General features: G+C 48.7%; 10 protein-coding genes and 2 non-coding genes across 12 annotated transcripts; 6 read left to right on the forward strand and 6 right to left on the reverse strand.

Annotated features, from left to right (window-relative positions):
• Positions 1 to 1,104: 1,104 nt before the first annotated feature.
• On the reverse strand, positions 1,105 to 1,721 carry EDB91DRAFT_1108446 (uncharacterized protein; the record flags this gene model as incomplete). Its single annotated transcript, XM_041317552.1, has 3 exons — positions 1,599 to 1,721; positions 1,367 to 1,554; positions 1,105 to 1,191 (listed from the first exon to the last, which is right to left on the reverse strand). The coding sequence occupies exons 1-3, from the start codon at positions 1,639 to 1,641 to the stop codon at positions 1,105 to 1,107; spliced, it is 318 nt and encodes a 105-aa protein (XP_041181929.1). The 5' UTR covers positions 1,642 to 1,721.
• A 744-nt stretch (positions 1,722 to 2,465) lies between these two features.
• On the forward strand, positions 2,466 to 4,266 carry EDB91DRAFT_699009 (uncharacterized protein). The gene is made up of 12 exons (XM_041328139.1): positions 2,466 to 2,795; positions 2,861 to 2,874; positions 2,925 to 3,075; positions 3,128 to 3,396; positions 3,443 to 3,483; positions 3,538 to 3,556; positions 3,607 to 3,634; positions 3,683 to 3,704; positions 3,758 to 3,793; positions 3,846 to 3,870; positions 3,928 to 3,976; positions 4,040 to 4,266. Exons 1-12 carry the CDS (start codon positions 2,628 to 2,630, stop codon positions 4,112 to 4,114), a joined length of 897 nt encoding a protein of 298 aa, XP_041181930.1. The 5' UTR covers positions 2,466 to 2,627; the 3' UTR covers positions 4,115 to 4,266.
• Positions 4,221 to 6,050, reverse strand: EDB91DRAFT_1108472 (peptidase family M48-domain-containing protein). Its single transcript, XM_041317555.1, is given in 11 exon segments — positions 4,221 to 4,316; positions 4,374 to 4,521; positions 4,572 to 4,665; positions 4,719 to 4,779; positions 4,829 to 4,984; positions 5,037 to 5,051; positions 5,101 to 5,175; positions 5,230 to 5,536; positions 5,590 to 5,654; positions 5,685 to 5,686; positions 5,706 to 6,050. 10 exon segments carry the CDS (start codon positions 5,987 to 5,989, stop codon positions 4,408 to 4,410), a joined length of 1,173 nt encoding a protein of 390 aa, XP_041181931.1. The 5' UTR covers positions 5,990 to 6,050; the 3' UTR covers positions 4,221 to 4,316; positions 4,374 to 4,407.
• Positions 6,051 to 6,108: 58 nt separating this feature from the next.
• On the forward strand, positions 6,109 to 6,191 carry EDB91DRAFT_t37. The gene has a single exon. It is a non-coding gene; the product is annotated as a tRNA-Glu (tRNA).
• A 1,003-nt stretch (positions 6,192 to 7,194) lies between these two features.
• On the forward strand, positions 7,195 to 9,382 carry EDB91DRAFT_699039 (uncharacterized protein). Its single transcript, XM_041328140.1, has 12 exons — positions 7,195 to 7,208; positions 7,260 to 7,359; positions 7,415 to 7,641; positions 7,691 to 7,785; positions 7,847 to 8,067; positions 8,115 to 8,171; positions 8,220 to 8,229; positions 8,276 to 8,433; positions 8,480 to 8,612; positions 8,671 to 8,753; positions 8,816 to 8,821; positions 8,871 to 9,382. Exons 2-12 carry the CDS (start codon positions 7,340 to 7,342, stop codon positions 9,034 to 9,036), a joined length of 1,176 nt encoding a protein of 391 aa, XP_041181932.1. The 5' UTR covers positions 7,195 to 7,208; positions 7,260 to 7,339; the 3' UTR covers positions 9,037 to 9,382.
• On the reverse strand, positions 9,217 to 9,372 carry EDB91DRAFT_1045886 (uncharacterized protein; the record flags this gene model as incomplete). The annotated part of the gene is made up of 1 exon (XM_041313218.1): positions 9,217 to 9,372. A coding segment is annotated over one exon (156 nt), but the record flags the coding sequence as incomplete, so codon positions are not given.
• Positions 9,383 to 9,867: 485 nt separating the features above from the next.
• EDB91DRAFT_1108492 (uncharacterized protein) lies at positions 9,868 to 14,333 on the forward strand. The gene is made up of 11 exons (XM_041317556.1): positions 9,868 to 10,581; positions 10,633 to 10,711; positions 10,759 to 10,873; positions 10,919 to 11,213; positions 11,262 to 11,283; positions 11,338 to 11,781; positions 11,831 to 12,607; positions 12,662 to 13,374; positions 13,427 to 13,767; positions 13,823 to 13,880; positions 13,930 to 14,333. Exons 1-11 carry the CDS (start codon positions 10,039 to 10,041, stop codon positions 14,194 to 14,196), a joined length of 3,654 nt encoding a protein of 1,217 aa, XP_041181934.1. The 5' UTR covers positions 9,868 to 10,038; the 3' UTR covers positions 14,197 to 14,333.
• Positions 14,334 to 14,910: 577 nt separating this feature from the next.
• On the forward strand, positions 14,911 to 16,266 carry EDB91DRAFT_1078632 (farnesyl-pyrophosphate synthetase; the record flags this gene model as incomplete). Its single annotated transcript, XM_041315047.1, has 4 exons — positions 14,911 to 15,030; positions 15,134 to 15,271; positions 15,338 to 15,559; positions 15,619 to 16,266. The coding sequence occupies 4 exons, from the start codon at positions 14,911 to 14,913 to the stop codon at positions 16,264 to 16,266; spliced, it is 1,128 nt and encodes a 375-aa protein (XP_041181935.1).
• Positions 16,267 to 16,603: 337 nt separating this feature from the next.
• EDB91DRAFT_1108498 (uncharacterized protein) lies at positions 16,604 to 18,118 on the reverse strand. The gene is made up of 5 exons (XM_041317557.1): positions 17,804 to 18,118; positions 17,608 to 17,751; positions 16,979 to 17,420; positions 16,850 to 16,927; positions 16,604 to 16,796 (listed from the first exon to the last, which is right to left on the reverse strand). The coding sequence occupies exons 1-5, from the start codon at positions 18,045 to 18,047 to the stop codon at positions 16,676 to 16,678; spliced, it is 1,029 nt and encodes a 342-aa protein (XP_041181936.1). The 5' UTR covers positions 18,048 to 18,118; the 3' UTR covers positions 16,604 to 16,675.
• Positions 18,119 to 18,563: 445 nt separating this feature from the next.
• EDB91DRAFT_t38 lies at positions 18,564 to 18,634 on the forward strand. The gene has a single exon. It is a non-coding gene; the product is annotated as a tRNA-Gly (tRNA).
• Positions 18,635 to 19,495: 861 nt separating this feature from the next.
• EDB91DRAFT_1108529 (permease for cytosine/purines, uracil, thiamine, allantoin-domain-containing protein) lies at positions 19,496 to 22,803 on the reverse strand. Its single transcript, XM_041317558.1, has 23 exons — positions 22,174 to 22,803; positions 22,071 to 22,118; positions 21,988 to 22,023; positions 21,926 to 21,934; positions 21,837 to 21,871; positions 21,767 to 21,774; positions 21,690 to 21,714; positions 21,626 to 21,638; positions 21,512 to 21,565; positions 21,366 to 21,458; positions 21,213 to 21,308; positions 21,121 to 21,159; positions 21,010 to 21,062; positions 20,926 to 20,956; positions 20,753 to 20,872; positions 20,687 to 20,703; positions 20,624 to 20,636; positions 20,491 to 20,574; positions 20,430 to 20,441; positions 20,250 to 20,374; positions 20,089 to 20,191; positions 19,900 to 20,042; positions 19,496 to 19,841 (listed from the first exon to the last, which is right to left on the reverse strand). Exons 1-23 carry the CDS (start codon positions 22,494 to 22,496, stop codon positions 19,693 to 19,695), a joined length of 1,629 nt encoding a protein of 542 aa, XP_041181937.1. The 5' UTR covers positions 22,497 to 22,803; the 3' UTR covers positions 19,496 to 19,692.
• Positions 22,804 to 26,521: 3,718 nt separating this feature from the next.
• On the reverse strand, positions 26,522 to 27,103 carry EDB91DRAFT_1078635 (uncharacterized protein; the record flags this gene model as incomplete). Its single annotated transcript, XM_041315048.1, has 2 exons — positions 26,522 to 26,824; positions 26,873 to 27,103. 2 exons carry the CDS (start codon positions 27,101 to 27,103, stop codon positions 26,522 to 26,524), a joined length of 534 nt encoding a protein of 177 aa, XP_041181938.1.
• Positions 27,104 to 27,443: the final 340 nt, after the last annotated feature.

Here is a 27,443-nt window from a genome sequence, read left to right on the forward strand (position 1 = left end):
TGTACGAGGACTTTGTCATGGTACGTTGATATGGCATCCAAAATTCCTTTTTATGCTCAACTGCATACCTGTGCAGCTTTTCGGTTGGGACCTCAAGTCCTTGTGGCAAACCGCAAACCAGCAACGCTACCATGCACTCGTTCGGTCGGGTAAAACTGGAGCAGCCCTCGAAGCATACCGATACATGATGGACATGAGCGATGAGACCACTAAGGCCATCTTCGTTGCTTGGACCAATAGCAAGTCTTCAGTAATGTTACCCGTGCCACAGTGCTCACCCTTTCACTCAGCTCTTGATGATGAATGAAATACATCCTATGCCACCCACGATTCTTGATGCCATCGTAGCGAGCGGCCCTTGGAACAGAGATCTTTGTGCCTTTCTCGTTTGTACCTCAACTCTATACAGATACCGCCCTTTGTACTCGTATTGTATGCAAGCTCATAATGTAAATAAGCAGGCCCCTCAAGCGCTACTGCAAAGTTTATCCGATGAGCCCCACTCCCCACTAGCTCTCTTCAGACCCTTCAACCACTCTGCCGTCTCAGCCAGTCGCCTTCATACTCTCAATCTTAGCCGTCAGCATCTCGATCGCATCCAACCCTGTCGGCAACCTCTGGAATCATCTTCGCTATTTGCAACTCAGGTACTTATCGAAATACCTCGATGCCTCAATGTAATAACGAAGTATGTAAGAATTGACGGAAATGTGGCCACAAGATGCATGGTCACGAAACCTTAAATCCTCGGGGTTCAAGAAACCTTGCGACGTAATTAATGCCTGGTGACGCAGCTGCGACGTGGAATAAACTCATTTGCAACACACCAACTGCTGAAAGTAGTAGCCACGCTTTCATACCGATAGACCCGCGTCGTCGTGACGCAGGACCCCGGGCAATGCCTATAGAGCCCAGATCCCCAGATGTCCGGACAATTTTTCGTAAATTTTGTCCAGACGCGGCGCTGGGTCTGGCTAGGAGTGAAAATTTGTCCGGACATGGGATCTAGGTGCTGTTGTCGCTGTAGGGTTGCTGTGGGACGCGTTTTTTTTCACTACGAGACATATTTTGGAGCAAACGTGCATGCTATAGACACAGAATAATCTATTGATCTATATCTTCCTCCTGAGTGGCTTGAACCCGTTTTCGCTTCCTCGACAGTCTCCCTGCTTCAACCAACTGGCCCATGACCTTCAGAAGTTCATCGAACAGCGGCAGATCAACAGCTGGAACTTCGATACCTGCGGAGGTGACTTTGGGCCCGCAGCGGTTAGCATGCAGAGGAAGTCATTGACTGCAGGAGTGCATAATGATAGCACTGGAATGCTGCCGTCACATTGAACGAAACGAAGGAATTGGTCCTAACGCTAGGTAAGAAATGTTGTCGATCTTTTCTAAACCATTGATCAGCGTGAACCGTAACCATGACCGAGGAGGGGGGTGACAATGGAAGATTGATGAATTCAGCGACAGAAAGGTTGTGCGATGGCAAGCAGGCTGAGTTAGCGGGAGGAATAGCTGATGCTGCTTCTCGGGCCTGGAGAACAACGAGTGCTAAATTTTGATGTCATACTTTTTCCCTTGCCCAATCCATCGACTAGCAATGAAGGGCAGTGGGTTGATTAGATCAATGATATTCATTTGAATAGGAAATTATAGGAATAGCTGGCGAAAAAAAGGTGAACCTTGGAATGCTGTTCTAGTATGATACTAGCTAGAGCAGCTTGCAACATTTTTCAAACGTAACACTGGCAGCGGCCAATAAGTTCGAATGAATTCTTGAAATGTGTTGGTATTTACAAAAAGTAGCTACCTGAATGGAGTCGAACTAGCAGTGAGTTTTGTGCTAGACGACCTCACTCAACACGCCTAGTCTAAATGGCTGACTACTCGATCCCTGAGACCTAACTCCTATGTCCGGACTGCGATCTGGGTCCATCCTAAATGCCCCACCAATGTCCGGACCATGCATCTGGGAGAAGACCTATTTTCCCCAAAAATTTCCGGACATGTACCTGGGAGAAATGGCCATCAGGCCTACTTTCTGTCTGGATGTGCATCTGGGTTCTATAGGTATTATCCGGGGTTCTCGTGACACTTATTACAATTAGTACTACTCGACCAATGACCAGGCGCCACAGGCTGCAGGCAGAAATGTTTAGTTAGGTACAGATCCCGTCTTACAAAAGTAAAATGTGGACAGCAGGGCCGTGTCATCGCACTTCTTTTCCCTCCTGGGCCGCTGATCTGTGAGTTAGGTGGGAAATGATCCATAACTGCTAACCGCTGCTCATCTAGGACCTGACAAGTCATGATGTTGAGGACTATGGCCTCGCAAACACGCGGCGTCGTTGCGGATGTGTTATTTAGCCGCGCTCCTTGTTCCGCGGTGTCGCTGTGGTGAATATTCCAAAATAGTGATTCGAAGACTCTTGCTTTGCTTTGAGCTGATCTGGTAAGTACATTCTCATGACTAGACAACTCATGATATACCACCACGCACGATAACGAGCAGCTAGGTAATCTCCACTCGCGCGCCGTCTCGTACGGCAGATGAAATACCTCCCAGACACATCCAACCACGAAAAACCTGTGTTTATCTTCGTAGGGGGTCCACTTCAGCCACTATGATCGCTATCAGCTCCGAGGATACAACCACAAATTTTGACCCGCGATTGGTGATTGGGCCAATGCAAGTTGGTGCACTTGTAACCGCAGCACTCTTTGGCTGCCTTGTTATCCAAACCTATGTATACTTCACAAGGTTCATCGACAGCTCGAGCTTCAAAGCAACAGTTAAGTCACTCAAGGGCAAATCATGCGGTGCTCGACTGATTGACGACACTCTTATTCTGATCAGGTGGCAGCGGTCGTGTGCGCTCTGCCTGTTCTCTTTTATTTTGTCCCTAAGCAATTCATTTCAGCTTATTTCAACTTGGCCACTTCTTCACTGTAATATTCACAATGTGGACCATGACGGTGACTGCATATGGTGACCCATCAAAGCTGGATGTCCTTCCGGTCAGCGCGATTATCACTGTTTTACTCAGCAACGTGACGGCATTTATAGCCCAGGCAAGTAATGCAAAGTAGGCTTCTTATGTGGCATCTCATTCGTACTGTCTAGTCATTCTACACATATCGGCTTTGGAAGCTTTCTGGAAAGGTTTTCTTCCCAATCCTCTCAGAAATCTTCTGTGTAGTCGCTGAGCTGGCAACACTCTTTGTCGTCATAAAGGCATTCTCTATGACAAGTATCGCACACTTTTTGGTTGAACAGAATGTCTGGATTATGATCGGGTTCACCAGTCGTGCAATCTGCGATATAACAATTACTGTGGGTGTTACCTGGAGTCTGAAAAAACAGAAGCAGGCCCAGGGACGCCATATTGTGGAGTAGGTGTGGGTTTACCTCTCCTGCCTGCATTCACATCCTTCTCAGGACCACAACAATAATTGACTGCCTGATTTTGTGGACGATTGGTAGGAAATTGGCCATCTTACATGTATTCTGGTCTATTTATGTCTCCTGCACAGAAAATGGTTTGGCAACTAGGTATACCTCTTTTACACTACCAAGTCTTCTCTGAACAATGAATTTTCAAGCTTAATGTCACTGTCGGTTATGGCGGCAGTAAGATGTCTCCTTTTTGCCAAATCAATCGCATGCTAAATAGTTCAGTGTTTGTACCTTCAAGGAACTTGTGAGTTCGTTCCATTCGGGCGGACTTGGTCTTTCCTAAACAAATGCATGTAGATGTGTGGTTTGGTTTGTATATTATACAAGCCAATGGTAAGAAACCGTGTCTACGTTGCTCTAAATTGACCGACTGATTGTTAAACAGTTTTTGCGAATGCACTATTAGTCTCGTAAGTCGTCCAAAGCAAAACTACGGGACATACATGGTAACTATGGACGATATGCAGATTGAATCGCCGGCTCGTTTTCAGGAAATGTGACGACGGCATTCCTATGGTAAGATCAAGTCTTCTATGTATTGGGTATGAAATACCTGCATGTGTTGACATCACAACTCAGAATCCTGTTATGATCAGAGTAGATGTTCCGCGAACGCAGGCCGAACCGGAAGTCAAGACACAGGGTCCGTCCTAGGGGCACTGGGCTGCGTATGCGACAGCAAAAAGAAAGAAAAGTTGTTCCTTACTTATGGACGGATCGATGTTGTGAATGTGACGATAGAGACACAGGACCAACACAGGACTGAAGTAATATTTTATGTTCGTTATAATGACAGATAGTGCGAACGGTCCAAAGACGCCGTACATTTTCTCAGAACAGTATGTAATCTGTACGTCTGAGTCGAACATCGCACAGATAAAAATGAGGAGCAAGAGAATTCGAATGTACTCACAAACAGATATCTTATAATAAGTCTGGTAGATAATCTACGACCATCTAGGAGCAAACTCCCTGAACCGACTCAGAGAGTCTTGTATGCCTGCGCATTGAGGACTGCTGGCTTGTACGGAGTAAGCATCTGGTATGAGTTCCTCGAGATGCTGACGAAATAAATGAGAACATCAAGCTAAAGTAGCAACACTGCACTGACTTTGATTCTCCGTTCTGCACCAGGATGTGTGCGCAAGAATTCCAAACTCGATCCTCCATGCGCTTGTTCGTATTTTGCAAGCCGTGTATGCATTCTATAAATGTCACGCATATATAACCCAGTCAACGGAAATCCTAAATCACTCACTCCACAGCAGCCTGGGGGTCAAAACATGCCTTTGCAGTGACCTGCATGCCGATAGTATCGGCTACATCCCCGACGTCAGCATTTCCATGTGTATACTGGAAGAAACACACCCTCGTATTCCTGAGTCCGCGAATTTGGTAGCTCCAGTAGCAACGTGCTTATGAGGTTGGTGATTCCGAAATCGAAACCCAAGACCGTTTGCAGAAGAAATGCGACCGCCAGGAATACTTTGGAGGACGAATAGCGTTCAGAAGCATGTCGAGCAACTGGTGAAGGAGTGTTTAGAATACGCATGCATGTTGTATCATGCTATCGTACCCACGTGGGCGATTTCTGCGGAATGGTTTGAGTTATGCAGGTTTTCCTTTACAGAATCGCGTACCATGTCCGAGGACAGCAGCCAAACCCTGTTCGTCCTTGCATATAGGCAAAATTCCGGTAAACACCACGATATTTCCTGTTGCCACATATATGTCAAGGAGTCACTCCCAGAGGCAGCTCAAGAGCGAACCAAAAGTGGCCATGGCGTTTACAACGGATGGATCATTCACAACAAGCAAGTTCCACTCTTTACCTCCGCTTTCTGGGGTAGACGACTCCCCGGAAGGTCTCCCAGCGGTGAATGGGTCTTCGCTCCAGAAATTATCTATTGCTTCCACTAGGGACCGGCGAGGCTCGCTGGAACGCAGATGACCAAGATCCGATGATTCAAGAATACGAGTAACCACTCCCTGGACGTGTCGGGTGACTGGATGATTGGAGGGTAGTATCTTGCCTCGGAATTCGGCCAAGAGCTCATCATATGCTGCCTGTGCAAGCTGCAAGGGGAAGGTTATGAAGGATTGTTCCCGTGGGACAAACTTGCACTTACCTTTGTCTCGTACTTGGGACTTATATCCATGAATCGCCACCTACCCGTCTCAGGGACTTGCTCTAGACTTGAGGGCTAAAGTGAGACAGCATCGCAAGTAGTGCTTGCACACGTACTGCACGATATAATATGTTCCTCCGACTGCAGCAAGCGCAATGACAATCTTCATCCGGTTGTCTATCACCGCTCCCGAAAAGTGTCTGTGTTTTTCAGATGGAAAGCGCGTATACTGAGCATGCCGAGGAGATGTCGTCGAAAGTTGGCGTAGGGGCGTTGAGCGAATGGTGGATGTCGATGGTCGAACCCGTAGGTAATTTTGAGCAAGAACTGGCACGCCCCGAATAGTATGCGACGCTCGCAGAATCGGCGCCGTTGTCGTCCATATGCGAGGAGGGAACATGATGAATGGTGGGATGAATGTCCAAGTCTTACTCTTAGTGTGGCACTTACTTAGCAGTCCGTATACATGTGAGGGACTGGCAGGTAAGTAGTACAATTAACAAACTAACTACTTACCAATCGGATATGGTGTAATGGTTAACATTACCGCCTCTCATCAATAGGGCTCGCGGTAGCTCGGGGTTCGATTCCCCGTATCCGAACTTTTTTATTCTTTCCACTAGGCACAGGTTATAATTAAGCACCTTCTCCCTGCACTAGCTATATAGCTAGCTTCCTTCACGTACGTGCGTCCGACTTGTGTCTGATCTTGATGTTGTATCAACGCCACTTAGTAAGTTACATATTTTTTCTTGTCTGCTACGTGATCAGAAATTCGGAATCCTCGGATATACTTATATCCTACAGAGCCCAGCTTGGGATTAGTACAGCCCGGTTAGTCACTCACTAGGCACCTAGCATTGCTTGTCCACATCTCCGAGGCCTCAAAATTAGTTGCGCCTCGTACCCCATGGACCATGGTAGCCCCCAATGGAGCCCGAAATTGACAAGGCCCCGGAGTAACTACTCTCAGCCTTCAGGCGTGCCGCTAAACCCTTGTCCATGCCTTATATGAACAGGCAAAGTGGATCATCGACCTGCTCGTGTCCGTTTGTCAGGTTCAGGGTAACTTAAGTATCAAAGTCAGTACTACCGAGCTAGCTGGACGTTCCCTCATTTGTATTTATCGGATTCTACCATTCAAGGTTTATTAAACTGAAACTGCTTTTGCTGCTTGACCAGATACGCACGGATCACAGTTGGAATGAAGGCGGTAGTTTCTTCTGCTGTTACACATATGATGAACTTGAAGTTACCCCATCTTGGTTCTGATTTGAAAATTGAGCCTTGTGAGTCTTGCATGCCCTATGGGGGTCTTCTGCTATTTATCACCCCTTTACTACCATCACTGCCAAGTGTCATAAGGGACACGTTCAAGGATTTGATGGCTTCTGGTCCCGCATAAATATAATACCAATACCAATTCAGAGGCTCCGAGTTGGTTTGTTTCCACCGTTTTCTCTTGTCTACCATGGCCGCTGAAAATGCCAAAGACGTTGAACTCGCACATAGGGAACCCGCCCAAAGAAATGTATTCGTCACAGAAGTGCAAATCATTGACGAGCTGGTAGGAGTGGATGATACAGACAAGAAGCGCCCGCAACCCTGCTCATCCTCTTGTGAGTCCGTGACTCGCAATCAAGTTCATTTGACATATTGTATCCTTCCAGTCTTTTCCCCGGATATAGCTCACATCCGAAGAGCGTACTTGAGCATTATCTTTCAATCAGTTGGTATCACCCTCCTTCTGATGTGGATATGCCTATCAGTGTGAGCACCTGAGTTCAATCGGTTGGCGAGGTTTGTCATGCCAACATCTTTGCAGGTACTGGGCTGCGCTAGCATATTCGAATGGACTGACAAGCAATCTTACCGCTTGGTTCATTGATCGCGACAACAACAGTATCGGACATGCACTATGGGCAGCTATCGACAACAATACTACGCCAGGACAGAAACTGGGCTGGAGCCAAGTCGACCCCACCGTATTAGGGAGCGACGATGACGTGATGCAGGCAGTCATCAATGAGCAAGTTTGGTTGGCTCTTGTCGGTGAGTCACCTCTTTGTGCATTGCATCTTCGGGCATTCATCTTCCCCAGTCGAGACAAACGCTACTGATAAGCTGTCTGGCGCGAGGCAAACTGGAGATAGCACGTTCAACCCCACTTCCTTGATCACTGTCTACTATGCTGAGGTGTGCAGCCCCAACCCACACGTGTCACATGGCGGCTGACCGTAGATACTCGCTTATTTAGGCTCGTCAAGAAATCTCTGCTGGCACTTACGTGATTCCGATTTCCAACAACCTCCTTGGGGAGATTACGTCGTCTCTCGCTACTGCTTCTGCGCAGCAATACTTAGCGCAAATCTATGCGCAGGGTCAGGTCAATGAAACCGCCTTGCAACTAATTGCACAAGCTCCACAGACGATTTCTCCTGGAATTAGCTGGACCAGTGTCAACCTTCGGCCATTTAAGTGAGTCGTGGTTATCACCTCTGATGCCAGCGCTCATGATGTTCCAGCGCGCCTGTTGCGTCTGCCGTCGTGGTTATTGGGCAGATTTATCTATGTATATTCACGTATGTTTTTTTGTAGAGTTATCCTTACGTTTAATAACAACTTTACAGGTTCATTGTGGTAATTCTCCTACTTTCATTTGTTGGTGAAGCTCACCCCCACACAGGCTTCAGCAAATGCGGCTGCTCTCGCGCTCGTACAGGAACACCTCCGATTTTCTTCCTACCTCCGACTTCGCTTTGCCGTACCATTACTGATCTACATACCTATGAGCTTGACATACACCCTCGTCAGCTTGGCATTCGGACTTCCCATGAACACGAGGTATGCGTGGCAACCTTGAGTGGCTGTTGTCTGATCTCTTTGGTAGATTTTCAGCTGCGGGTGGCTTCCTCCTCATGTGGATGTATGTTTACCTAGGCACGAGTACGCTTGGACTGGCCATGGAGTCCATGCTCACCGTGCTTGGAGAAAATTTCACTCCTGTCTTCCTGTTCTCCTTCGTAAGTTGTATCCGTCGAGTTATCTCCGTAGACCAGGAGCTCACGCACGGCCTATCAGATCATTGCTAATCTCTCGTCTTCAATCATTGCACATGAACTGCAGCCTGCCTTCTTTGGTTTCGGCATTGTCTTTCCCTTTTGGTAAGTCCTAGCCCACAGTTTCTCAGATCTACATGCTAAGTTTGGATGTTCATACTGTACAGGAATCTGTGAGTGTCCCAGTGTGCACACCTGCCATGTGTTCATCCGTGGTATTAGGTCCCAGGCGATTCGGACGATAGTATTCGATACCCACTCGTACCTCCCGCGCAATGCAGGTGTTCTCGTCGCGTGGACCGTTCTCTCTGCACTGACGATGACATTGTTTACATGGTATCGCCGCCACGAAGCTACGGTCAGATTGAAAATGCATGGAAGGAGGTGAGGCGAAGGTGTCCGAGAAGAAACATGATATCAAAGGGCGAAAGGCCGGTGCGACCGCCTGTTTCTCTCTGTTTCCCCACAGCTGTGTACAATACTTGTGTATGTCCCGCAAAACGTGAACACAGATTAATGAGGAATTGGCATATGTAGGTCCAAATTGTGGGAAGACTTAGATAGACAGTCATCCTCTTTTGACTCCCCATCGTTGCTTTGAGGCATATTTCCTCCACTTTAGCATGTCCTCCCGAGACAAGAGGAGGTCGACTGTGTAGAAGCCTTGAGCGAGTTCGTCATTACTAGCGACATAATGCATAGCACTATGACATGGTCTACAAAGTGTGAAAAGATGAGGTCAGACCATTCTGAGTAGGTATTCAACGAACAAAATTTGAAGACTAAACAGGAGGGGGACCGGGGGTGCACAAACTTCGCTGATAAAGTCGCGCAGCACGTTATGGATGAATCTCTGAGGCGAATTCAGGATCAATAGTCAAGCCATATGCTGCGAGCGTGTCGTTGACCTGGAAGGGTATCGAGTGGTAGTATGTCATTGGGGTCTGGGATTTTAGGTCTGCTTTCATAGGTTGCCTGGTGCAACAGAAGCGGAAGCGCTTGCCATGCTTCGGCAGCGAGGTATGAAGTTAAGTCATCGAGATCAGAATCATCGCCGTCTGTGCTCAGACTTTGCCTGCTATGAGCGATTATTCGACGTCCCAAGCAGTCTTTGAAAATAGAAAATTGCGAGATATTGCTCTAGTCACCAACGGTCATGCGGGTGATGGTATAACGTGGTATAAAGTCAAAGTGGATAAGATTAGATTAGCCCTGATCTCATGCACAGGTACAACATTGACCAGGCACCAAATACATTCAACAACACTTGACACTCCTTCCTCACCGTCGACCACAGCGTCCGACCACAGCTCGTCGACGTGCAACGCGTCCTTCTGTATACCATATAACCCGTATACCTGTATGTAAATCTGTATATTTCTTACTGCACATGGCACCTCCCAGGCGACGGGTATCATATGTCATACCTCCACCCACGGACGATGTTCCACGGCTCAGGCTGCCACCGTTTGGAGTCCCTCGCAATGGTTCTATACGCCCGCTCCTCATACCCTCTCATACACTACTGGCCGAATCCAAGAGCATTTCTGAGAATTCTCATCCCAGGCATCGACTGGGCGCCATGTCCCTCGCGCTCGACACGACCACGCGTCTCGAAGGTCGGAACACACCGGAAGGCATCCTATATACCGGTGGAAGGGATGGACTCGTTATATCATGGGATTTGGGACTTCCGTTCAAGCGTAGACATGATGGCAGGCGCCGCAGAGACAGGATAGATAGGTGGGAAATGTTGACGGGGATGGGCGATGAAACACTTCCCGAGGAGGCTGAGGAAGATGAGAGACGAGACGGAGATGTACTAGGAGATGTAAAGGAGGGTGGTGGACGAAGGCCAAGAGGCAGCGCAACTGACCAGTTGCCATATGAACTCCAGTGGCAGTTAGACGTCGATGCATTGGCATCAGGATCGGTGAGATACAACATTCATTATGTTGCGTGTAACTGGAAGCATCTCTTGTAGCCTTCCAGCTTCCGTCAGTGTGCGCAGACCCATACAGACTGGGTGAACGATCTCTTACTCTGTAATTACAACCAGACAGGTAAGCGCATGGAATGCTGTGGCGCGTAACGAGCTGACCGCAAGCAGTTGTTTCTGCATCGTCTGATGGAACCATAAAGGCATGGCATCCCCATGCCATTTCTCCCACTGACCCCTCTGCAATTGGATCTCATGCCGATTATGCGCGCTGTCTCTCACTTTGGTATGAATTTCTCAAATATAATGGTTCATACTGACACGTGTTTAGTCGCGAACAGAATTGGATAGCCTCTGGCTCATTTGACCGCACCATCAAACTCTGGGATCTCACCAGAGCATCGACAACACCCGAACCATTCCTTACTCTCAACCCACCTGATGCTACCGCGCCAAAAGCCTCTGTATATGCGATAGCCTCCGACCCGTACGGACACGCTATCGCAAGTGGATCTCCAGAACGTGTCATCAGGATGTGGGATCCGCGTTCTGGAAAGAGGACAGGGAAGCTCGTCGGCCACACGGATAATATCAGAGCCATTTTGATTTCAGACGACTCAAGATACGTAAGTTACGAACGTTTCGACCTGATTTTTTCTAATGAATTTGGGCAGCTCCTCACAGGTTCTGCAGACGGTATGCAAATCCTCATAAGTCTCCGAATACTTTACTGAATACTGTTCTCATTAGCATCCATCAAACTCTGGTCATTGTCATCTCAGCGATGCCTACACACATTTGCATACCACACAGATTCTGTTTGGTCTCTACATTCAACGCATTCCTCACTCGAGGTGTTCTACTCTGGCGACAAGTCGGGTAATGTGTGCAAAGTCGACGTGGAGGGATGTGCAGACGTTGCTGACGGTGCCTGTATGGTTGTTGCGCGGGAATCTTCTATTGAAGTGGGCGAAGGTATCAATACAATTGTGACTGCGGATGACGGCCTTCTTTGGACTGCCTCCGGTAACTCGAGTATCAGTCGCTGGAGGCTGCCGAAACGCGTAACGAAACGAGTCTTAGATGAGGAGAGAGAACATATTGCTGATGGTTCCGTTGCTACGATCTCGAGGAGGCATGTTTCCCATGCACCAGATCCTATACAGTGGTCTGCGCCGTCATCAATACATCAAGGTGCACTTACACCTTTATGTTAAATTCTCAATACTGAACTATCAACTAGGTCGTAGGGATGATACGATAGCAGCGTACCCAGGTGTTCCGCTCACATCACTTGTACGACTCACCTCTCCTGACGGTCCCCCTTTCTCCCCTTCTTCATTCGCTCTGCGTGGACGCGATCCCGAGGTTGCAACATTATACTCTGCTGCATCCATCGCCTCCGTTCCTGGAGGACGTTCACCACTCCATGCTGTCTTCCAGCACTGTTCCACCCTCATGCCCCCCAACACCCTTCGAAGCATGAAAAGTGATATCTCGATGTCGCACAGCGAGGCCGATCCAGCGCATGACCATCGATCCGCATATGAATCTCGGGAATTCGCTACTGATGCCAATCCTCTGAATGCCAGTCCAGATGCAGTGATACCAGGTTCTCATGGCCTCGTGCGGGCTATCCTGCTAAACGATCGCATGCATGCGCTAACGGTAGATACGAATGGCGAGGTCGCCGTTTGGGATATCGTACGAGGAGTCTGCAGAGGTTGGTTTGCCCGTGAGGAGGTACGTGCTGCGAGCAGATGCGGCAGTACTTCTGGCAGTGGGCCGCGTCGTGACAACGGGAGTGTGACGGGAGGAGACAAAGAGCGGAGTCCTCGTGAAGCACTCGAAGCAGTCCGAGAGCGCATCGAGGGTGAAGCTGTCAGTTCATCTTGGTCATCTGTGGACACGAAAGCCGGTGTCCTCACTGTGCATATCAACGAGCGCTGTTTCGATGCCGAGATATATGCAGACGAAGCTGGTTTCGACCACGACAGGCATTTTACCGATGAACTCCGATGTAAGGATATCCTCCTTTGCGTTAGGTGTCATCTGATCTAAATATGCACTTCAGTCAATATTGGCAGGTGGGTCCTACGAAATTTGTTCCTGGGTTTTATTCGCGAGGAACAACGCATTCGTCGTAAACGCGACACCCACGGTTCCGAGGGTCACTCAGCGTTGCATCGCACCGCAGCTCCGCTGCCACTAGAATTGAATGGGAACCATTCTACTTCCACACTGCGGCGTTCCTCCGAGTCTTCAACAAGGCCGTCTCGAGTTCCTGTTAGTACTGCGGTTGTCACATCAGCCACTAGTTTGCCCGCTGTCCTTCCTTCCCTTCCTTCTTTGACCCGACCCAGCCCTCTCCTTACCCCAATGATACCACTCATTGCGCTGAAATCTCCTCCACCGTTATCTACCATACCCCAATCGCCCCAAAACGATGACACTCCAGTTCCGCGACCGATACGCACGCACGGTCTTGATCCAGTGAGTTCGCCCCCCAGTGCGTCTCGGGATGTGGATTACTTCTCCCCCCACGCGCGACGCGGGTCTACGGCGAGCACTGCACTGTCAGATGGTGGGGATTTTTCTGCATGGAGTGGTCCTTCGAGTGGTCTGGCAACACCGACACCAAGCACTCCTAGTGGCGGCAGCGGGTTCATCGGACGTCTGAAGAGTCTCGGTAAAGGCACTGTGAGAAAAGCGACCAGCGACACGGTGCCGGGCTCTCCTATATCTAGTCCTTCTGGCAATCTAGCTGAGACACCAACTGCTCCAGAGGTGAATCCAGTGGATGCGATAAATTTTGTCTCCCTGACTATTGCTTTCCCAGGCACCTCCAGAGACCGCTGAAAAATCACCTGTACAATTGCTCCTGGCAAACCCAATCTCACCTCCCACGTCTAGCGACGCTCCCACTTTGATGTTGCCTCCAGCAATGACGATATTGATATCTGACGAAGTATATCCTGGGTGGAGAACTGTCTATAGGGGCAGCGTGTCAACGACATGGGCTGACGTGTACAAGTTGGAGTCGACGATACCTCTGTGGCTCGCTGAATACCTGCTATTCAACAAAATTACAAGCCCACCCATTGTGAAGGTCTCTTTTGTACTGTTGCCTTGGCCGGGCACAGAGCCGGGATATGCGCCACTGCCTGAGTTGCTCAACACGTCAGTGGAATTTATTCGACACTCACCGTGTATCCTAATAGATGTTCTTCAAAAGGTCTCAGTCCAAATTAACGTCAAGCAGGTTCCTCAGAGTTCGCAAGCTGACCCATCATGTGAGTTCATTCTCTGTGTAAACAATGCAGCAATTAACACCACATACAGGTTCAAGAAAAACTAGACAAGATATCTGGCAGTCCTACATCGCTGCATTCCCCAGCGCACGATGGTAGTCAACACTCACAGGATCGTGCCAGGGGTGAAGACCTGTACGAAATACTCTGCAATGACTCTGTTCTGCCGCTGGATATGACTTTAGCTGCTGTGCGGCATTATTTCTGGCGTCAGGCTGGTGAGCTGGTGATGCACTATCGGTCTAAAATTCGGACAAGTGCATCCAATGGTGGTATCTCTACTCGACAAAATATGTAATTTCCTGTAGGGTACTCATGTATGTGATATGAGGAGACCATTTTGTTTGTTAGAGCACCTTCGATACCTACCATTTCTGCTTATATAGAATGATATACCAAGGTGCACTGCCCTGTTCGGTCAGTACTTCGCGTCCGATCTCATTATTTTCATCTTATCTAAAACATTACAAGCAAGGTGCACCGTGTGCGGGTCTTCGAACTAGTAAGGACGATCGGATGACAGTTCATTCGTCGTCGGCCGATATATTTCAAACAAATATCTTCATTGGGGAGCGACTGCGCATCCTAGTCGCGTCCGAGTTCGTCTTCTTTGCTGTCATGACAGTCAGACCTTGAAAGACAACGAACACTTGGAAAAAAGAAGACGCTCGGGACCCTGTTGTAACTTCAGAAGGCATCGATTTAGATATCGGGTCTCAGTAAAATTTAAAAGTGGTCTCATTCTGCCTCTGGTCAGATAATTTAAAGCGGCAAAGCCATCTGACCACTCGTTATTGGTTTCTTGCGACCTTAAACATCTACAGCCATACTCGCTCAACGCCCAAGGATATATTGTCTTGTACCAGTACTTTTCCTAGTTTTTGCTTTCATCGTTGCGCAGAAGTACCGTGCCCTAGACTCGGTCTCCCTTGCTTCTAAAAGTCCATTGATACCAGACCCAATTTCATCAAGCACTGTACATCCAACCTCACCTGCCATACACACGTACACGATGTCGAAAGCAGACAAGCGTAACAAGTTCCTCGCCGTTTTCGAGCGTATCCGGGAGGAGCTCATTGAGCACATGAAATCGGAGAAGATGCCCGAGGACGCTGTAACATGGTTCAACGAAGTAAGTGATTTTCGTAGGTTGTATGAACAGTGATGTTGATGGTCATTCTTCTGCTTCGTTGGATCTTCTCGACATCCTGCCTCGATTGATTTGCGTCTTCTAGAACCTGACTTACAACGTTCCGGGAGGAAAACTCAATCGCGGTATATCTGTCGTCGATACTGTTGCTATCCTTCTAAACCGGCCTCTCACTGATGACGAGTACTTCAAAGCTGCCTTGCTCGGCTGGTGCATCGAACTCGTACGATTCAGCTCCTTATCGGCTTCTTCCATATACTCAACCAATGACACTCCCTTATATTTATAGCTACAAGCCTTCTTCCTCGTCTCAGATGACATGATGGACGGCTCCATCTCGCGGCGCGGTCAACCTTGTTGGTACCGCGTCCATGATGTTAAGGGCCTCGGAAAAGTTCACAACGTTGCCATCAACGACTCGTTCATGCTTGAGGGTGCTATTTACCACCTCCTGAAGACCCACTTCAGGCGGGAGACCTACTACGTGGATCTCTTGGAGTTGTTCCAGGAGGTGTGTCATTCACATCCTCTTCTGTTATGTTTTCATCATCTGACACGAACGTGCTACAGGTCACGTACAAAACCGAGATGGGTCAGCTCGTCGATCTGATTACCGCTCCGGAAGATAACATCGACATTCGCAAATACAACCTCGACAAACACACCTTCATCGTGCGATACAAGACTGCATTCTACTCCTTCTACCTCAGTGTCGCGCTCGCCATGCGTATGTGTGGCGTTCCGGATGTATACGAACTCAACGGAAAGACCATCGAGCCGTACAAAGAAGCCGACCGCATCCTCATCCCCATGGGCGAGTTCTTCCAGGTACAAGACGACTACCTAGACTACCACGGTACGGAAGAGGAAATCGGCAAGATAGGTACAGATATCATCGACGGCAAGTGCTCCTGGTGCGTGTGCACAGCACTCACGTACGGCACCGACGCGCAGAAAGAACTCCTGTATGAGAACTACGGGAAGAAGGGTGCAGACCAAGCTGTGCGGGAGCAAGCTGTGAAGGACATGTACAACGACGAGCAGGGGTTAAACATTCCCAAGCGCTATGAGGAGTATCAGAAGAAGGCGGTGGCGGAGATTAACGCTATGATTGATCTGGTGCCTGAGCCTGGGGCTCAGGAGGTAGTTAAGGGGGATAGGTTGAGGCGGGACGCGTTCCGCGCGTTCTTGAGCAAGATCACTGACCGCAAGGCGTAGGATATAGGAGTGCATGTAAAAGCCCAATCACTGTAGTTTTATATTTGTTGTAGAAATTCCGGAGACCATTGGAAGGTGTATTGAGTTGTGGGTTGTAGCGTGAAGACTGACAATATGACTACTCCCCATGGTGCCGTCGACAATGCGATAAGTACAATGTCGCTGGTTACACCAGAAAAGGAGAATGGCGTGACGTGCCTGAGGATGAAGGGGTTCTGCCCTGCAGGTTTTTAAGTGAATAGTCTGGAATTGAGGGGGAAACAGTCAGTTAGAATCATGGGACATGAAAACTTGCCACAGTCATAATAATCGAGTTCGAGCTTGAATAACACAGCGATTTCAAAATCACAATAACAATAAAGCAAGAGAGCAGAACGATAATACAGGAGAGGTGTAGTGTACTAGAGTCTCAATGCACATGCTGCGGTGGATACGAGGCTGGCGCATGATGCGCTTGCGTTAGCCGTGGGATCTGGTGTGCTGGGTGGGACGGGGGATGAACTTGTGAGACGGTCGCAGTTGCTTCTTCTCTGAATGGAACACATTAAACTACCGGGCAGCAGACAGGCAGGGACAAACGTACCCAAAGACAGACTTGATCAAGTCATCCAGCATTGCCTCTTTCTTTGTCTTTTCTTCCTTCGCCTGTGCCCTCGTGATCCTAATTAGACAATATTAACGCGCGAGAATTATTCCGAACGATTCATCACACCTAAGTTCCTCGATGAGCGCTGCATGAGTTTCGAGCGCATAGCGCATTTTTGCTTTCTGGATTATATACATGACGAGCGCAGGAGTGCGACCCATTATCAGGCCAGTCCTGGGGTCCATAAGCCTCTGCAAATGCGGTGGAAGTCCATCATCCTCCCCATCGTCTTCATCGTCATCTTCCTCGCGCGTGAGGGCTGAAAAGTAATCCCCTCCACCCCCGATACCGTTGTCGAGCTCAGAAGGCGTATGAGGTTCGAGTTTGAAGGTATTGAATGCAGATTGTTCGGGGACAGGTGCGTTGGTTTGGGGGTGGGAGGGAGACTGGGATCGCTTGCGTTTGCGTACCCCTGAGGCGCCCCGGCCGGAAGGGGGTGGAGGCATGTTATGTTGTAGTCGCATGTGCTTTGCTAGTGCGTCGGAGCGGGTGAAGGACTTGTCGCATTCTGGAAGTATTTGAGTAGGTGGAGACAAAGGCAAACGGAATTAGTGCGAACAGGGGGGATGAAAGTTGGGGTGGGGAGGTGAAGTACAAAGGGGGAGGACGGAGACCGATGACTTTCTTTTACTTTATATGGGGTAGGGAACAAAGCAGAAGAAGAAGAGGATATGAACGGAGGACACGCCACTCACCTGGTCGAGAGCAAATGAACGGCTTCTCTCCGGTATGCGAGCGGATATGGGATATAAGGGCGAATCGCGAGGTTTGTGCGAGTCCGCGGCGGTTGCATGTCGCCCACTCACAAGTGTAGTTCGACTTGTGCACGCCAATGTGCGCTACAGTAATATATTAATATTTAGTTTCAAGGACATCTGGACATGGACGTACTGGAATGAATATGCTCTATGAGGCTGGGGAGGTGGCTGAAGACGATGCCGCAGTCGTCCCAGAGGCATGTCATCGTGTCAGACCCCGCTGCCTCCACATGCTCAGCAGCTGTAGGCCCCGGAGAGCCTGTTTGGCTCACGCTCGGTTGAACATCGGGTGTTTCGTCTGCTGAGGTATCATCTTGTTGTTCTGATGTCTGTGAAAACGCAGGAGACGGCGAGCGAGTGTAAGCCCCGTACGACATTGTTGACGAAAGATGTAAGTGCTCTGCTGGGCGGCACGATGGTGAGGTGCTGTTTGCACTTGCCAAATCGGGTGCATAGATGATAGGTTCATGCTCTAAAAGCCGTGTAAAACGCCCTAACTAGTCCCACAAAAGCCGTTTCTCGCAGGGTCCTACATGCTCTGAAAAACCACGTTGGCTCATGCGATGATGGGAAATACCCAATCTTGGTATATGGTAAGAGACGGTAAGTACCAAGCACCTTCCCGCTCCAGGCAGGCTATCTTCACCTTCCAGATTCCAGAAGCTATCGTTGACTGCTATTGCTGGTGAATGCGCCTACGTTTGGTTCAATCTTGGTTAGTCACCTCCCTACGCTACTCGACCGATTGCAGTCTTCACTCTCAGATCACGTTATCCTACGTCTACGATTCAGATGAGCGTTGTATGTGTTCTCAGCCACACCTTGTTTAAGCTCTGCGTGCCATGATTGGCCCTGGGTGTGACATACCGGCCGCCGAGGTGCAAATAGAACAAGCATTAATGGGGTAGTGGTAACCTGGGTCGTTGCCATCGACCCGCCGGGGGTTCGATTCCCTCTTAATGCACTGGCGGTCTGCTTTGTGTTTTTCCTGGGATTTTTAATCTCTATTTTTCTTTCTTAAACTTCATTGGCGATGCGCACTGAAAGAAAAGCTCTTGGATAGAGGTTGGTTGAAGGGTATTTACGTCAAACCCAGGGTGGTGTCACAATGGAGCTCGAATTTGAGAAGTTTGACTGATAAGATGGTATTACACTTCTTTGCACAGCTCGGTAGATGTTCTCCAGTGAGCGAACTGCCACTATATTTTGTCTCCGTGATTGCTACACCGGCTCCTGAACCTGACATTGTAATCGTCGCCCACGATGTGGGAGGCTGCGCTTCAGGGTTCCCGGTGTGTTGTGCGGCTGCCAGTCGTGATTATGTGCGTTTTCGGATTCTAGCTCCGAAGGAATACATGAACTAATTTGACCTAGGCTTGATGTTACTTAGAACGAAGGTGCCTTCAAGGTGCGGGATACTCAATGGTTCTCAACGTGAGTGAATGTGGTAATTCAACGACCACACTCTGCTGTGAGGGCGTGCGTATTTCAATTTCCATGAGTGTTACTGATATGGACTCATGATCGAGTAGGTCCAAGATGTAAGGATGACCGGAATGGCGGAAAATTGCACTGCTTAATCTCTAGGGATGTGCACGATACATATATCTGCTTTGTCTCTACCCTGCGATGGCTGCAGAATATTATGAACCACTTTCACTGGTCAATTAGCGCCATTTGGACGGACTTGCTTGACTATAAAACTCCAGCGATTCGTCCCTATCGCCAGCAAGAATGCGAATCGTTAAGCCTAAGCCGATAATCTTTCTTGCCAAATCATGTAATACTTCTAATACGTGTTCAAACAACCGACCACGCACAGTTAGGCGACCCATCTGAGAGCGTAAGTCGCTTGCAGGAGTTCTCGTCATTGTAAAGCCCAACTGACGGTCTTGTCAACTTGTAGCACCACCATTTCGGTCTTAAATATTTAAACACCTTATCGTAAATCAACATGAGCAACATTTTGTCTATGAGAATCATAAGATAGCGGATCCTTCAGAATAACCATCACCGCCAGTCCTACACTGCTTCCTTCTCCTCCTCGATCTCTGCCTTACCCACCTCCACATCAGAATCACCTTCCTCATGATACGAGACCCCAATACCCACATTCCCGGGGGGCGAGACCCAGCAAATCACCGAGAAAGCGACGAACGAGATCGCAAGACCTGCGTGATCACCGAATTTCAATAATTATTCAAACATGTTTTAAGGCGGTAAACCTACCCACGAAGAATGCAATATGGAAAACGCGCACCCATGCATTCCATGCAGTCGCGTTTCGGGTTGTCATGATGAGCCCGGGCATGGTTGGGAAGACGCCGAGCACCCAGGCAAGTGGGGCACGCCAGTGGATGCCGTTGTGGTACCTTGGGAAGAGTGAGAGGAGGAAGATGCCTTTTGATGTTTACACACCAGTATATAGAGCGCTCGTCGCCGATGTAGCAGTCCTCGAGCTTGAGCACGCACTTTCTTACTACAAAGTAGTCGGCGAGAAGGATCCCAGTAAATGGAGCAACTACATTGATATAGTTTATGGGTGATGGAACGGGATGGCTAAAACTTTCAAAACGTACAAAATATTCCGAAGCCAGAGATCACGGTCAGGAAAGTTGAAGCATTTGACAGATATTGCCAAGGGTTCGAAGCCAGTCCCAAGATGGCAAGTAGGTAAGCGCCGCGTCTGATGTTAATATAGCGGCTGCGGAAGAATGCACGTTTATCTGTGTTTCGAGCAAAAGACACATGTTACGTACGGTACGATACCCCTAGCCGTGTGTTAGGCACTGACGTTAAGAGATGGGAGTAAGGACATACGAGAGATCCATTCCGGCGCTCACAGAGTTGAGAACAATGCTAATGCCAAGCTGGGCGCATACACATCCGAGTCCGGCAAAGAAACTGAAATGTAGTCAGAGAAGGAACCAGAGCACATGTATGTGTTACGTACATAGCGGCGCGAACTGTCCAACGGAGGATTGAGCATCCACACTTACCGCGAGATCGTGCTTACCTCTGGAGGAGTCATTACTGAAGGGATAAGTTGAGCCCTGCCCCAGTGGATGATCCTCCCACTCACTAGTAATCCTGCAGAGTCGCAAGAAGCAGGAAAGGCTCCCAAATCAGGCTTCCTACAATTTCTTGTGCACATGACGTGACGACGATGCCGATCGTGGCACACACAATGATACAAAATGGGCTGGGAGTCATTAGTCAGATTAAGCCAAGGTGAATATGGGGTTGTGGATGTACGCGGCGACGAACTGAGATAACGTGGGCGCATCTGAAGGAACTTGTTAGTCTGATGAACAAGCATATGATGGGCGCTGGACAAACATGGCCGGTTGGCATAGCGCGTCCAGTCGCTTTGTCCGAGGGTACCGCCACCCCTTTCCAGCATAGCATATATTAGGTGTGTGTACAAGGGACGAAGGTGCAGTCTCGTACCATGAACCGAGAATTGCCGTGATACCGAATAACATGGCCCTATCGCATTATTTATCAAAATATGTAACCTGTATCTCAGTTCCTGGTCTTACCATCCCGTGCCACCGTGGACGGGACTGGCTGGCTCCCGAAACAAGGGGCCACCAGAATGTGTATTTGAGACTGCCCAGGCAAGAAGTCCAATCAGGCTGGACTGCAGCGTAAGTGCGGTGCATGTGTGAAGTCAGAATAGTGGTTGTGCTTACGTGCTGCCGAACATGACAGACGAGACGATGAAAGGTTTCTGGAGCCGCTCAGGAGGAATGCGCATGACTGTGATGAAGAGAACGTAGTAAATGCTGCGTACGACATGTCAGATTTAATGAGTTCGTAACGAGAGGGTGTATCAGACATTATGCCTATGAGGTCCTTGGTCAGCAGGGTTCCTCCTGCCAACGTCTGTTTCCTAGGTCACCACGCGTGAGTCGCAAAAGAACATATAATTTAACGAGCCGAGACTCCTCACATGTGGGCGAATCCTAAAATAATATAAAATAAGCACTGTTCGATCTAAAAGGAAGGTTACACACCAGGGATGATGGCGCCAATGGTTACCTATTCAGACGCATGAAATATAGTGAGCATGCACGAGAACTCGGGGACGTACGGCAACAGCTGCACGAAATAGCGTAGTTTATCATCAATGGAACGGAGAATACGAGTAGAAAATGAGTTACCTTGTCCACCCCAGTAGGCCTGAAGCCCATCCCAGCTTCAAATGCACACATCTGCTCTTCGGCACATGAAGAAGAAACTCAAGACTCACAAGATGGTACTAGAATTGTGAAATCAAACAGTGGACCCCAACAGGTTTGGTGTGTCACTCACACAAACACACGAATGATAACAGGGAAGTAGGCGCCTCTGCAAGAAGAATCAGCATATTGTGGTGTAAGTTATTGTATACTCACCGCATGCCCCAGCTGAACCTGCACGCCACGGTGAAGCCTATGTGATGTCTTTAATGCTGTCAGCATATCGATGGAACTTGTCCCGTGATCATAGCGTCCCCACCTCTCTCCCATCCACCCGCATGCGACACACAGCACCCCAACAATGAGACCTCCAACAACAAGGGTCACGATAGCCTGTTGCGCGTCTAGGCCGTATGCGAGTAGTGTGCTGCCAGCAGTATACGCAGAAATGCAGAGACCAGAAATGCACCAGTAGATAAAGTAGGACCATATCTTGTAGGTGCGGCGCTCTTTGGGCATGGGGATGAGGTCGCGGTTGAGCCATAGGGTGTTGGGCACTCCAGGGTCGGTGGGTACCTCAATTTTCTGGAGAAATTTGCGCCAGCGAGAAGGATACGAACCTGCCTCCTTTGAGTTGGACATCGCGGGTGGTCGGTGAAATCAAAATCTCAACGCTGGTGGCCGAGCACTCTGCTGTGTATGAGCTCCAAGTTGGGGATCTGAGTGATCCGAAGAAGCACACCAGCGATCATGCCGGGATAACGTCATGGTGACCATTTGGTCGAAACAGAGCTCCAGGGACTAACGAGTTTCAGCCCAGCTACGTGATAATCAATTGATAAGAATCATGTTATGTCCTCGAATTAGGCCTTTGAAATCATCCATGTGCCAGACGTATTAGAAAGAAAAACGTGAAGCAGTCACTGCGGAAACGACTTTTTAGTCGGACACTAAACGGAGGAAGAAACCAGGTCTAAACAGACTCAAAACGTACTTAGACACTAACCGAACGCAAAGCAGACGTGTCGATGGTATTGGTGAAGCGACAAATGTAAATAGAGTCTTTTCAGACTTCGCGAACACATCTTTCCCGACCGTTGTTTATTCTCTTCAAACACTCCTTATCCCACCACTAACCAGATCCGTAAATCCATCCTTTCGACCTCTTTTTACGGTAGACTTGGGCGAAGGTGAGTATTTTTGAAAATTCCTCTAAGTCCTCGTTTCATGCTATCATGATGGCAGAACGCAACACGATCAAGCTCAAGCTACCTGCGCAACTGACAACTTTCAAATCCACTTTCGAGTAGTGATGTGCATGGCACGGCTTTGAGCCGTGGGCCAGCCAAAGCCAGCCCCCATTGAGCCGGGCCTAGCCAGGCCAAAGTCACGGCCTGTGTAAGGCTTTGGCCTGGCCCACCATTTTGCAAAGCCCGAGCCGCCAGCCCAGGCCGTGGCTTTTAGGGGTGGTCGGCAAGGGTCGGCACCGCCCCAGACACGTTGCGTTGTCGTTGCCGTGTCTATTTTTGTCTTTGGCTTCTGCGTTATCCCCACATGTCAGAATCGTGTTCTTGCGCTTTGAGGACTCGACGTTCTTCACTCCGGTGTCGAGATGGGCCTATTAAAGTATTTCTGCATCCTTCAGATGAGTAAGTTGCCATGTTTCTTTTGATCACGCACTTTGTAGCATCGACATTACTCACTCCAGTGTCAGAACAGGTCCTTCGATGCACTATGTCGTTGTCCGGAGGCTTGATGGTCTGTCAAACTTATATTGTTTGCTGATCTGTTGCTGTCACGGTACATGTGCAAACTTATATTGTTTGCTGATCTGTTATTGTATGTGCATCTCTCCCTACTTCCTACCGCCTACTGCCAGTGCCCTCACATGATCAACCCAGACTCAGCCTCCATCGATGGCAATGAGCGTCATCGTCCCGTACGACGGACAAAACCAACAGCCACACTTCTCCAGCACTCAGAGAAGGCGGCCCTCACATCACAGACAAAAGCTATCAACGAGTTTCGTGCCGCAGAGGCTGTGAAGTCTACTACCGAGAATCAACGGACTGCCACCCCAGGTCCATCGCTAGAGCCTGCAACAACCCAGCCCACCGCATCTACATCTAATGGCAAACGCCCCCACATTGAACTAATTTTGGATGATGTTCTATCCGATGAGCATGAAAATGCGCGCACAAATCCGAAACGTAAGTTTATTTTACCCTCAATGATTTGATTTGACTTACATTTAACCGTTAGCAAAAAAAACTTGCAAACTCGCTGTGAGAACAGACACAGAGCCAGTGGGTGAGGATGGCATCCTCATTGACATCGACGTCCAGTTGATCGTGGACGCAGGGTCAACACGTGAGCTCAGAACTGCTGATGTTGAAGCATTTTTTGGTGCTACATTTGATCATGCTGGGTCTAAGGGCAAAGTCAAGAAGCACCACAAGTGCAAGGTTTGCCGGTAAGTCTGCTCATCCTTTGCCGTACTCACCTACTGATCAGCTGATAGAAAACAATGCATACTCATCAATGAAACAACTACTCTTCGTCGACACGCTGAGGCCAACTTTGCAGTGAGTTACCGGTTGTGCTCTACCCATCTTTGTATTGACGTGTTACATAGGGCAAATATCGTACGTGGGCAGAGCAAAACTCCTTCGAGTCCATGTTGCCTGGTGACGTCAAGGGTCGCAAGGAAAAGGCCGAAGATGACCAACGTGTCATTACCTCCCATCTGACTGAACGAAAGGTTGCCAAATGAATTGTCCCGTACTCAGATGGTTTGTTCAAGCAGGCTGCTATTGAATGGCTTGTCGCCACTGACCAGGTATATCTCCCACCCTCTTGCAGTAACATTATCATTTGACTCGTGTTATCTAGCCTATTCAAGCATTCGAGCATCCAAAATTCAAGGAAATGATTGACGTTGCTGCCCGAGCAACCCATGGTGTCAAGATCCTGGGCAGGAAGGTGACTCGAGCCGAGATTATGAGGATATTTAAGAATAATCTTACGAGGCTCAAGGAGAAGCTCAATAGTGATGCCGTTAGCGGCATGATAAACACAACCTGCGATGCCTGGCAGGCTGGTAATGTTGATGCTTACTTCGCTGTGACAGGTCATTGGATTGAAGCGAAGACAGCTACACAATGGGAGTGCGAAAGTGCGCTACTCGGCTTCACGCAAGTCAACAATTCACACAATGGCAAGCGGCTTGGTGGGACTCTTTTCAAGATTCTGGACCATCTTTGTATTGTACATAAGGTATGCTATTGTGACTAAACGATTCGTAGTTTGATAGGATTTTTTTTATAGCTCGGCCACATTACTTGCGACAATGCCGCTAACAATGGTACAATGCTTGAAGAGTTCGCTCAACTGTATGAAGTCCATGCTGCTGCACAAAAGATTGACCAGTACTATGAAAAGACAACTGACTCACCAGCATACATCATGGCTACGTGTACATCTCATCCTGTTCATTCTGTTCTGCGTGCGACTGATGTTTCCGTACAGTACTTGATCCGATGGGCAAGATGGCATATTTTAAGAAACACTGGCCTGAAGACCTGCAAGATGAGGTCCTTGCCTGTGTGGAACTAGAGGCACGTTCAATTACGTTGCAATTCATTTTGTATTATTGATCCAGGACTTAGTTTAAAACTCGCTATCTTGCAATGGGAAGATCAGCGATACCGGTGCAAGCATCTATCAAGAAAGGCAAAGTTAATGGCCTCAAAAAACTAATTTGTGAGACCCAGAGTGAGGACGAAGACGATGACCTTGGTTTTGGTGCATCAGCAGCCGATGTTGATCCTTCCAGACCCTGGTATGCCGATTTCAAACACTACATCAACACTGTCGAGGCAAAACTGCCATCTGGAATGAGTACAGTCACATGGTGGGGTGTATGTATATAATATTATATTCCAGCTCATTCCTCGTTACCGATGCTTACTTTTTGATAGATGAATGCTCACAGATACGGACCAGTGTGGTCCTCCATCGCTCAGGATTACTTGTCCATCATGGCATCATCTGTTTCGAGCGAACGTGCCTTCTTGCAGGGGGGTATTACCATCAGCAAGCGTCGTAATCGCCTCAAATGTGACATTGTTGAGGCACTGCAATGTGTCAAGTGTGCCATTCGTCATGACCTTCTCTTCCGCCTGCCTGGTCCATCATCGTCCACTGAGGAAGCTGACGAGTTTGATATTGAACTGGATGGTTATGAAAACCTGGCGAGTGAGGGTGATGACGAAGAAGATGGTTGGGATGTCTTGCTACTGGAGGAGGATGAGGATGACATATATATTGATTGATTTTTGTTTTATTTACCATTATTCATTCATGTCATTGACCTGCTCATTTTTCCTACTCGGGCCATGGCTCCGGCCAGGCCAGGCCAGGGCCAAGCCATGGTTGAGGGCTTTGGCCCAGCCTATGATTTCTGAAAGCCCTGGCCGTCTGCAGCCAGGCCAAAGCTGGGGCTTTTGAGCCAAGCCGGGCCGGAACAACACTACTTTCGAGTGCAGAAGACCAGGACCCGTAGTAAGTCATTTGTACAACTAGACTACTCCCAACTAATTTCTATCTAGACTGTTGAAATTTCAATGCGCAAGCCTCTCAAGCGATCGAGGTCACAGCCTAGTAGTTCAGAGGACTTGTGCAACCGTGGAATGTAGGTTCGCGGATGGATCAGGTGAGGGTTGATTCATGTAAGAACCTCCAGCAATGCTAAACAAAGGCTGATAATCAGGTGTTAGACCCCTTTGATGAGGCTGGGGTGCGAGTGAGGGTGATTCGCTGATGGAAACATGTGAGTCCCACTGTTGTACGATGTCCCTTGTGCTGATGATGTCCCTTGATATGGTGTTCCTTGGCCAGATGATGATGATGATGACGCTGACCCCACATGTGCCTGACGCCCAAACAAATACAGGCTGTTGTTGTTCTATCTAGGTGAGTATTTGGTGTTCCCTACTAGAGCATCCAAATGGACTTACCATGACTTGTGGTTCACGACTTGCACCCTGTTGTCCCGCACTAAAGAACGGATCTATCCATGGCAGCCCACCACTATTTTCGAGAGGGGAGAGCTGGGGTTGCATACTGGGTGGTAGTACAAGTGGCCCCGTAAATGGTTTGTGTTGTTGCTGCTGCCTTTGAGTTTCCTGACCTAACTGGCTGCCAGGATCGCTGGGCCTTCTCTGCACGTTCTGGGGCACACCACACATCGCTATGGGAGGGGAGGAGAGCAGGCAGAAGAGCGAGAAGGAGGACCTAGCATGTGGGGGATGTATGGCGGATCCATAGAAGCATGTAATCCTAACCTAAACAGAGGGGGTTTTCACCATTTTTGATATTCTAAACGGACGTGATAACATATCTAATCAGCTTCAAACCCGACTAAGTAATAGCATGTCTGTAGCCTAATCACACTCTGTATCACGCTGAAATCCGTATGCTCGTTTGGTGCGGATTGGGAGACCTTTCTATACTTTGTCTGATACATTTTGAGTCTATTTCTAGAGTACAGTTTGTGTCCGTGTACATGCGCTAATCCTACTCTTTTCG

The sequence above is a fragment of the Suillus paluster genome, assembly GCF_016628075.1.
Source record: "Suillus paluster strain FC165 chromosome Unknown EDB91scaffold_6, whole genome shotgun sequence".
NCBI classification, from domain to species: domain Eukaryota; kingdom Fungi; phylum Basidiomycota; class Agaricomycetes; order Boletales; family Suillaceae; genus Suillus; species Suillus paluster.